At 42.2% G+C, this 10,893-nt stretch overlaps 2 protein-coding genes across 2 annotated transcripts; both read left to right on the top strand.

The window, feature by feature from the left end:
- The first annotated feature begins 813 nt into the window (after positions 1-813).
- Positions 814-2,997, top strand: LOC123235834 (disintegrin and metalloproteinase domain-containing protein 30-like). The gene has a single exon (XM_044662058.1). The coding sequence runs from the start codon at positions 814-816 to the stop codon at positions 2,995-2,997; it is 2,184 nt and encodes a 727-aa protein (XP_044517993.1).
- Positions 2,998-7,891: 4,894 nt separating this feature from the next.
- On the top strand, positions 7,892-10,024 carry LOC123235833 (disintegrin and metalloproteinase domain-containing protein 20-like). Its single transcript, XM_044662057.1, has one exon. The coding sequence runs from the start codon at positions 7,892-7,894 to the stop codon at positions 10,022-10,024; it is 2,133 nt and encodes a 710-aa protein (XP_044517992.1).
- The last annotated feature ends 869 nt before the right edge of the window (positions 10,025-10,893 follow it).

Genomic DNA, 10,893 nt, shown 5'->3' with positions numbered 1-10,893 from the left:
AAAGGCACTGAGGGCATTTCTTGTGATGATTTATTTTATTTTTTACCAATTACATGTAATAAATTTCAAAAATTTCCACATAAGTTTTCTGGAGTTATATGATCCAAACTGTCTCTCCCCACTCCTGGAGCTAGCAAGCAACTCGATCTGGGTTACACGTGTGTAGTAATTTTTTAAAAACCTTATCCTCTGGCAAGATCAATTTTAAGACAAAAGAGCTGCAAGGGCTAGACAATTGGGGTTAAGTGACTGTTCAGGAAGTGTCTGAGGCCAGATGTGAATCCAGGCACTCCTAACTCCAAGCCTGGTGCTTTGTGAATGTCGTATGCAAACTGTAGCTCTTCAAGATTCTTCTCCACGCTGGCACGCTGACATCCTCTCCCTTCATCAACTCCTCCTCACTGGACCGTAAACGCCCGAGTTCGGAGCCTTGATTGAGTCCTGGCGCGGTGCCAGCTGAGCCTCCCCCAAGAGGCAGAGTGGGCAGCTTCTGAAGCCTCCGTGGCCTCGCGGTGGAACCCGTGCTCTGAAGGCGGTTATTTATACTGGTCAAGGTGTTGTTGCGAAGCGAGAGAGGGCAAAGAGGGCAGCCTCCTCACTTGCCCCCAGGATTCCAGTTTTTTTCTTGTGCATGCCCTCAAAGGGTCGCTAGATAACTGTGGCGATAATAACAGCCAAAGTTCACAGACACTGGAGGTTCAGTGCGGAGCGACAGGTCTCACTATTCTCTCCCTCTTTGACCTTGGTCCTGCCTTGCGTCTCTTGCTCTCGTCCTCTGCTGCCCGACAGCTGCTGTGGCGATCTTCTCCTGCCATGGGGGCGGCTGTAACCAGTACTGCTCTCTACCTGAGAGCCTCTCTCCTAGTGCTCGGTCTGGAAGTACTTCTGGTCCTAGCCAACTGCCTCGACTTGTCCCTTGTGCTTCCCCCAGGGTCGGCTGAGCGAGTGATCCCCAAGGAAATAAGTCCCCCGAAGTGGGGCCCGAAGGTGTCTGGGCAACTCTCCTACAGTCTGTACATCACAGGCAAGAAGCACGTCTTGCACCTACTCCCGAAGAAGCTGCTGCTACCCCGGCACCTGCCCGTGTCCATCTACACCACCCAGGGAGTTTTGCTGGAGGAAGATCCCTTTATCCGGAACGACTGTTACTACAATGGCTATTTGGAGGGGGCCCTTAAGTCCATGGCGGTCCTCAGCACCTGCTTGGGGGGGCTCTGGGGAATGCTCCAGGTGAACGAGAAATACTATCAAATCCAGCCCAACCGGGCTTCCTCCACCTTTGAGCATCATCTCTACCGAGTAGCAAACCTAGGCACTAATAACCTGACCCGTGCTTTAGCCAGGGAGGAGCTAGATAAGAACTTCTTTCAGGCTTACTGGGCCACAGCATCCGAACACAGGTCCTCTTTCGATGATGGCCAATTGCACAGGCAGTATGTGGAGGTGGGAGTTGTAGTGCGCAATTCAAGGTACAAATCCCTGACCGACAACCTAACTATGGTGCTACAGGACATGCTGTTCACTCTCAACCTGGTGGACTCGCTATTTATGCAGATCAAGGCACACGTGTCTTTGTCTTCTTTGGAATTCTGGACAAACCCTAGCCCTAAGAATATAATCAAGAAGCTGGGAAGTATTCTTAATAGTTCTGACAGTTTGGAAAGCAAGAGCCCTGAGGAGCAGCAATTTTGTGATTTTCTGCATCTCTTCCAGGAGCATAGTTTCGACCCTATCTTTGGAATAGACTGGAGGTCCACACTATGCAACCTTTCTCCTGGGGTGGCCATTAAGACTAATCTTAGATTCCTGATCATTTTCTCTGTTCTTGTTTCTCGTGAAATGGGGCATAATTTAGGCAAGCCCAGGGTTAAGAAAAACTTGCAAGGTCAAAAGAAACCCTTCCTCTTGGGGAGTAGGACCCAAACCTCCGGGTCCTCCAAAAGCAGCTGTACTTTTAATGGTCATCTGGCTTCAATGGGCAGTCGGACCAGCTGTCTCAGTGGCACATCTATGGTGAGGATGGAAAAACAGAAATGTGGAAACAAAGTCGTGGAAAAAGGAGAGGAATGTGACTGTGGCTCTAAGGCACAATGCAGAAATAATCCCTGTTGCCAGCAAGGCTGTATTCTGTCCAAGGGGGCCGAATGTAGCACTGGCCTTTGCTGTAAAGATTGTAAAATTCTTCCGGCTGGAAGGGTGTGTCGAGGACAGGCCAATGAGTGTGACCTCCCAGAGTTCTGCAATGGAACTTCAGGGTTTTGCCCAGATGACATATACAAACAAGATGGCATACCTTGTAGTGGGAAAGGATATTGTTACAAGAAAAGGTGTGGAAGTCATCTTCGGCAGTGTCAAGCTCTTTTTGGTCAACAAGCTGAGAATGCCCCCTCCAAATGTTATCAGGAAGTAAATAGTCGAGGCGATAGGTTTGGTAACTGTGGACCTGGGCAAGTGTCCTTTTTCAAAAGCTGTGACACCCAGAATATCTTATGTGGAAGAGTGCAGTGTGTCAATATTGACACCATTCCTCGGGTACCTAAATATTACACCCTGATTCAGACTTACTTAAAAGAACCACTTGCAAAGGAAGGAGTCTTGTGTTGGGGAACAGCTTTTAACAAGACTGCAAAAAAGAAGGGTTTAACTGATCTTGGAGCTGTGGAAGATGGCAGCTCTTGCGGGGAAAAAATGATATGTGTTAACAAGACCTGCCTCAATATCTCTAGCATCCAGCAGGAGTGTATTCCGGAGCAGTGCAACTATCGAGGTGTGTGCAACAACAGAGGGAATTGCCACTGTGATCTTGGATGGGCCCCTCCTTTCTGTCAGAATCCTGGCTATGGAGGAAGCAATGATAGTGGACCATTAGTAGATCCTGGGAGTGAGACTAACCCAAGTTTCCTATCCTGGAGGACTTATTTAATTCGAGGTAGCATTTGCTCAAGTTTTGTAATGCTTAAGTGGGCTGTGATAATGTTGTATAAAAAGAGAAAGTAGAAAAAAAAAACTTAGGGAGAAAATTAGTTAGGCAGTCAAAGCAGCCTAGGCCAAGATCTCATGAAAAACCTACTCCGATATATCAGAAAGCTTGCCCCACAAATGAGACTTCAAGGTTAGTCTACCTACCATCCATTAGAATTCTAGCAACACTACTTCAAGAAGGTGATGAAGATTTTAGCACTGTTGCCATGTTAGAGTACCTTGTTTCTCAAAGGCTCCAAGAATGTTTAGCCATTTACCCCATATTTTTTCCTTTCTGCTTGAAAAATAAATGCTCTTTATATCTTAGAATCCAATGGAAGTCATGCTTTGGGGGGTTTATTTATTGTCTTTTGTTTTAAAATTCCAGATTTACTCCCCCCCCCCCTCAACTCAACAATCAATAAGCCATGCTTAGTAACAAAGAAAAAACAGTGAAGTCTTCTGATATCACTCCTTTCTCTAGTGTTAGCAGTCTTAAATGTGGCCATGGGAAACCTGTTTGAGGATGCATTGCAAATCTTCACCCAGTATCCCAGTTCTTGTTTCAACACAGTTTAAAGAATGTCCTAGAGTAAGTGAAACTTGGATTCAGTTCTTTCCATGTACCTTACGGTGTCCCTAAAAGGAAGATGTCCTTTATGAAGCAACTAGGCAGAGTGGGTAAGAAAACTAGACTTGGAATCAGGAAGAGCTGAATTCAAGTCTTGTCTCAGATATTTACGACAAACATCCTGGCCAAGTCACAGGGTTGCTATGAAGATTAAAAAAAAAAAATAAACATATACACAATACTTTACAAATCTTAAAATGTCATTTCAAATGTTAGCTGTGATTATTATAAGCTTTAACTCATGGTACCTTATTCCCAGGAAGTAGCCTCTAGTCAAGATTATAGGAAATAATAACCCGACCTTATAGTGGCAATATAATGAAGAATTATCATTTTTTCCCCTCTCAACACACTCAAGGAAGATGACTGGACTATGCAAGGTGGGCTTTCACAATCCAATTTCTTCCCCTTAGTAACCATTAACCCTTACTTTTGTCATGCCAGGTGGAAAAAGCCTAGAGGGATCCTTTAGCACCACAGAACTGCTATTCCTTCTTCAGCTTTTCTTCCCTCTTTTCTCTTATCACTCTAGTATTCTGCTACTTATCAATAAAAATACTCTCTCAGAATAATAGTCCACAAATACTTTATTTTAAGCCTCATTAACTCTCCTTTCCCCCATTGCCTCTCTCTTCCTCCTTCCTCCCTTGAGTGCCTGTTAATCAAGCAATCAGGTATTTATTGAATAACTATTATGTTCCAGGGAGCAGCTTGGTCTTGAAGTGATAGCGCTCTGAGCCTGGAGTCAAGAAGACTTGAGTTCAAATTCTACCTTGGGCACTTAATAGCTGTGTGATCCTGGACTAAGTCACTTAACCCAATTTACTTGTTTTCTCATCTGTAAAATAAGCTAGAGGAAGAAGTGGCAAACCACTCCAGAATCTTTGCCAAAAAAAATAAAATAAAAAAAAAAAAATAAAACAGGGTCACAAAGAGTTGAATACAACTGAAATGACTGAACAACAGTTATATTCCAGGTACCTTGTTACTTATTGGAAATAAAAAAGCCAAAATTCCAACTCTCTAGGAATTTAGAGTCTATCAGAGGAGACAGGTTTACAGAATTTCTGTAAATAAATTCTGTAAATTTTTAATCCTATATAGAGACAGAAGCAACAAGGTGGGTGTGCTGCAATTATCTGGTTTTCTTTGTCTGGTCTGGAAATACTTAAGACTCTTATATAAAATCTGAAAGGAAAGGGTCATAATTAAGTGTGGCTATGTTTCAGTTACTTTACCAAAAAAATCTCTTCTATCACACTTGTCTATCTGTGTCTCTGCAGTTTTATGTTCCTTTCTGGGAGGAAACAGGTTCAAGAAAAGGAAAGCAAGGGTGCCCAAGATGAGAAGGATATGTAAAATCATTTAATAGGAGAACTGATGGAAGGAAATGGAAAATTAATATATAAATGCTAGAGAGCTTATATAATCAGTCCCCATAAAAGTTCAGTGCCTCATTTTGACATGGAATTGACTGTCAATAGAATATAAATTCTGAAAGATCCTAACAAACTAGAAAGGCATCAGATATGGTCCAAAAGACTCTTAACCTAACCAAACCTGGAGAAGCATATTGCCAGGGAGCTTGTCACTAGGTGATAAATTCTTGGGTAATTTCAACTCGGTGTATTACCAACTGAGTTGAAAGATGTACTTAACTAAACTCGTCTAGCACAGACCAGAAGCCTGTGAAAGTTGGCTTCCAAAAGGCTAAATGTGTTTCTGAGTATTAATGCAGTTAAATTAGAAAAAATTAGAGTTGGATAAGCCTAATAGATTAATCAAAAGAGATAACACAAAACTGAACAAATACTTAGAGAAAATTGAGAGGAAAATGTATCTTTAATGGAACACAAGACTTTCAAATGATGAAAGGGTTGGAATTCAGTAGTTACTCTGCAATACAAACACAAGACTAAAAAAATAAATTTATTTGAATGGACCATAGGATGATGTAGTGTGAGCATTCTAAAAAGGGGGAAAGAAACAGGTGTTCCTTCATAATGGCTTTACTGTTTTCAGGAAAGCACTGAAGGAGCTAAATAAGAAAAACAGAGGCGGGCAGCTAGGTAGCTTGGTGGATTGAGAGTCAGGCCTAGAGATGGGAGGTCCTAGGTTCAAATCTGACCTCAGATACTTCCTAGCTGTGTGACCCTGGGCAAGTCACTTGACCCCCATTGCCCACCCTTACCACTCTTCCACCTAGGAGCCAATACACAGAAGTTAAGGGTTTGAAAAAAAGAAAAAGAAAAAAAGAAAAAAAAAAACAGAGGTCCTGGGAAGGTGGGAAGGTAAGGGGATTTGGTTCTGTTCTGAGGGACTGAAGAGGGAAAAGAAAAAGGGCAAAGGGAATATACTATTGTAGAAACAAGAAAGATGACACTAGAACTTGTTATTTTTCACAACTGGAACACATGAGAAGAACATAGAAGAAGTATAGGAGGAAGTAGACATCACATCATCCTGTTTAGACCAGACAAAGGCAGAATGAAAAAGTATACAGAGTTTGGTGTAGAAATACATCTAACTCTAAAAGGAAACAAACAGGGATAGAATATAGAGTTAAGGAGAATTATACCAGGAAAGAAATAGTCACAAGTGAAAAAAAAAATTAAAAAAAACTTCCCAGTCTGTAAGGGAGGAACACCCCCCCCCCAAAAGAAATCCAGGGGGTGTCTTAGATTTCCATTTTGACAGGGAATGGCTGAACAGATTGTGGGAAAAAATGCAATGGAACATTATTACCCTATAAGAAAAAAGATGATTTCAAGAATCTTGGCTAGTATGAATTGGTGCAAAATGAAGTAAGTAGAACTAGGAGGACCTTCCTCCCCCTCCCCTTAAGAGGGATAATATGTAAAGAAAAACAACTTTGAAAGACAAAGAATTTTGACCAATTTAAATGATTATTTCCATATGACAGAGTAAAAACATGTTACTTACCTGACAAAGAGGTAATAGACATATGGTGCAGAAACACATATTTATGGACATGACCACTGTGTATATTCATTTTGCTTGATAATGTTTCTTTGTTACAGGGTTTTATTATTTGTTACAAGGGTTTTTTTAATTCAGGGAGGAGGAAAGAAGGGTTTAGCAAAATGATGCCAAATAAAAAAGAGCCATTGAAAAAAATTTTTTAAATAGACAAAATACAACAAAAAATGGAACAGAAAGTTAAGAAGTCTAGATGATACAGTTATGAAGATGTGTAGAATTTATTGTTCAGTCATATCAGACACGTTGTGAGCCATTTAGAGTTTTCTTGGCAGATACTGAAGTGGTTTGCTTATTTTCTTCTCTGGCTCATTTTACAGAGGAAAAAATGGAGGAAATTATCTGAGGCTAGATTTGAACTTAGGAAGATGACTTTCAGGCCTCTCTATCCACTGTACCACCTAGCTGCCCTGTGGAATTTGTATAATTTTATTTTTTAAAGAAAAAACTACACATGAAGATCAATATTCATGGTTTCATATAAAATCCTTTTGTGTGTTCTGACATATATAGAAATGATTTTTTGTGTGTTCAGTTCATAAATAAACCCAATCTAATAAAAAAAGAAAGACTATGCCTTACAATCTCAGGGGAAAAGGGAGGGAAAGAAGAGAAAAGAAAAAAAGGAAATCCAAGGAAAGAGGGTTGGGGGGGGGGGGAGAAAAGAAGGCAGGAAGAAAAGAAAGGAAACGAAAAAAATCCCATCTGGAAAGATTTATATATATAAAGTGACATACACACAAGTATGTTCTATTAAGATCCCATCCCCACATTTCCCCCCTGTGTGCCTTTACACACTCTTTTTCAGTAACTTAAAAAAATTAATTTTCTTAGTTAAGGAAAAATTTTTTTCTCCTTGAAAAAAGAAAAACAAGATCTTTGTAACAAACATGTATAATAAGCAAAATAAAAATAAAAAATTCCCGTACTGGTCATGCCTCCAAAATAGATATGTCTCACAACTGCATTCTGAATCTATTTCCTTCTTTGGCAGGAGATGGGTGGCGCGCTCTGGAACCCAACCGTGGACTCAACAGATATTTCCATATGACTTTCTCCACCCGACCCCCATCCCCCATCCCCAGATCCCTTTCTCGCGCCAGGTCCAACTGTCCCTAGTCACCAACATCCTCTGGTCAATCTTGCTGAGGTCCTAGAGTAGCTCTGCCCGGCGGGGCTTGCAGCCAGGAAAGGGTGGAGGGAACTTTTCTGTGTCTCGCGCCGCCGCCTCCCGCCGTCTGGTGGCCCCTGCAGCTGGGAGCTGCCCGGTGGCTCTCGTTGTTCCTGGGGGCCGTGCTCATGAGGACGGTCAGGGTCCCGCCCCACCTGAGCGCCCCGCTCCTAGTGCTCGGACTCGGGGCGCTCCTGGACGTGGTGGGTGGCCTCCAGCAACGGCCCAGTTGGCGCTTCACCTCCTCGGAGGTGGTGATTCCCTTGCAGCTGAGCAGCTTCGGCGTTGCGGAAAGGCCTAGGCGACTGTCCTACCTGCTGAGTTTTGGCGGCACGAAGTTTGTGGTCCACCTCCATCTCAAGAAACTTCTTTTGCCCAGGCACCTGCCGGTCTTCACTTATACAGAGCAAGGGTCCCTCCTGATGGACCACTCCTTCATCCCGAAAGATTGCTATTACCGAGGCTATGTGGAGGGGGCCCTGGGCTCCCTGGCTGCCCTCAGCACCTGCCATGGGGGTCTCCAGGGGATGCTGCAGGTGAACTCCCTTTACTATGAAATTGAGCCCTTGCCTGCCTCTCCCTTATTTCAGCATCTGGTTTCTCTAGTAGAGAATAAAAAGCAGGGTCCTCGCTGGAAGTGCGGCTTAAGGGAAGAGGAAATCGATCGTCTTGTTTTGGAGAAAAAGGGGTTGAGAGCATCTATGTCTAGGATAGGGCCAAAGGACAATTGGTGGCCAGGAATCAGGTTTGTGAAGTTGATGGTGGTAGTAGATAATTTTTGGTATAAATATGCTCGGGAAAATGAAACCGAGGTAATATACCAGGTATTGGAAGTTGTCAATATGATCGATTCTCTGTATTATCCTTTATTTGTCTATGTAAATTTGAATGGAGTGGAAATCTGGACAAGTAACAACCCAGTGGAATTCAGTAACGGCATAAAGGTAACTTTGGATGTATTTTCCCGTTGGAAACAAGGAATTAATTACCGGTTGCCACATGACGTTGCCCGCCTCTTTGTTCGATATAACTTTGGTATAGAAAAGAGTTTATCTTATGTTGGTACAATATGCAACAACCTAACATCAGCTGGCATTGATGCATATGTTGAGGATAACTTGTTGGAATTCTCTATCACGGTGGCCCACGGACTTGGTCACAACCTCGGCATGCTTCATGACCACGACTTCTGCATCTGTGCACAAAAGCAATGCATCATGTATGCCTATTTTGGCTTAACTGATGTCTTTAGCAATTGTAGTTATGCCAGTTACTTCGATCAGTTTAGTGAACGTTTTCTAGATTGTTTAACAAGTCCACTAGAGCCTTACAAAGTTTCCTCTACAAAGCAATGTGGTAATAAGGTGGTTGAGGAGGGAGAAGAATGTGACTGTGGATCAGAAGAAGAATGTAGTAAAGATTCTTGTTGTAAACCAGGTTGTACCCTGAGGCCCCATGCTGACTGTACTTCCGGACCGTGCTGTATAAAATGCAAGATTGCACCAGCTGGAACGCTTTGTAGACCCCTTAGTTCACCATGTGACCTTCCAGAGTACTGCAATGGAACTTCAGTACTGTGCCAGAAAGATTTTTTCATGCAGGATGGAACTCCATGTACTAAAAATGCCGTTTGCTATAAGAATACTTGCAGTGACCGCATTCAAAAGTGCAAAGCCATCTTTGGTGAAAAAGCCTATGATGCTCCCCTCATCTGCTACAAAGAAGCAGACACGATAGGTAATCAGTTTGGGGAATGTTCTTCAGAGAACCAGGTACCCGGGAAATGTGTCGATTCCCATGATTTGTGTGGCAGGCTGCAATGTACTAATGTTGACCACATTCCCAATTTAAAGGAATCTGATACTATACTCCAGATTTACGTGAATGGAGTTATGTGCATTGGAATGGACTCTCACCAGGGGATGGAAATGCAGAACACTAGAAACGCAAATAATGGCGCAGTGTGTGACCATGGAAAGATCTGCCTGAATAAGGAGTGTGTCAATTATTCTGTATTAAATTATGATTGTGCAGCCAAGAAGTGCAATTCTAATGGTGTATGCAACAACAACAAAAATTGTCATTGCCTAGAAGGGTGGGATCCCCCATTCTGTAATAAAAGAGGACCTGGTGGAAGTATAGATAGTGGCCCTCCTCCAGAATGGAAAGGAAATTATAGATTAATTATTTTCTCAATAGTTTCTATCTGTTTGGGATTTTATGCAATACTAATAATGCTTTTGTTTTTAGCAAAAAGGTAAACATTTGTCATCTAGAAAGGAACAGCTTTTATATAAGTCAGGAACCAGTGGAAGAATCTATCTATCAGATAATATCCATTATCTGAGAAAAATTCACATTGAGAAAATGAAAAAAAAATTGCATCAACAATAGATATTGCAAACTGGTATCAAATAAAGCTTCTGAAGGCAGTTTTGTCATGGAGTTGAACCAATTAGGATTGACCCTTCGAATATCTTTAGTTACTTTTATAATGTAAGGCCCAAGTGACTTTCACCATCCTTATGACTCCTCTCTTCAAACAAGAGGAGAATGATCAATTGCTACAATCTAGAATAATTGCACCTCCAGAACAGATCCTGGTCATTGCTCATTCTTTCTACTCTAGCCAGAATCTGGGCTTTGAAGCAGCATTTATCCATGGCCTTTAGAGCCACACAGACTAAAAATGAAACAAAGGGAGCCCTAACACTTGCGTACTATAGGCAGGACACTGAACTCTTCTCCAGTCTCTCAGTCTATCCATCTATCCTGTCACCATACATTCTGTTCATCACTTCATATGCACCAGTTTGATTAATGGAATATAAGCTCTGTTTCCTCTTCCTTGCTCTCTCCCAACCTTGACTAACTGTAGACTTAGACAGAAATGCTAAGGTGATCAATCCATATCTCGCCCCAAGAATTCCTTACAGTTTGGGTGGGGCAAAGGCATTCTAGAGAAGTCTAGAAAATAAAGCTTGTGAAGACCTCAGGTATTCTCATTGTGCTCTGGGATATACCCACTGGTGGGTTATGGGTAGGATGGGTGGCAGGGAGGCAGGATATAACATTGAACCTTATAGGTTCTAAAATAGTGTCAACAATATAGCCAGGAATAACCAGATCC

This window comes from Gracilinanus agilis, chromosome 2 (assembly GCF_016433145.1).
Source record: "Gracilinanus agilis isolate LMUSP501 chromosome 2, AgileGrace, whole genome shotgun sequence".
Taxonomy (NCBI): Eukaryota; Metazoa; Chordata; class Mammalia; order Didelphimorphia; family Didelphidae; genus Gracilinanus; species Gracilinanus agilis.
Note: the sequence above shows the minus strand (reverse complement) of the source record. Positions and strands in the feature narration are given on the sequence as shown.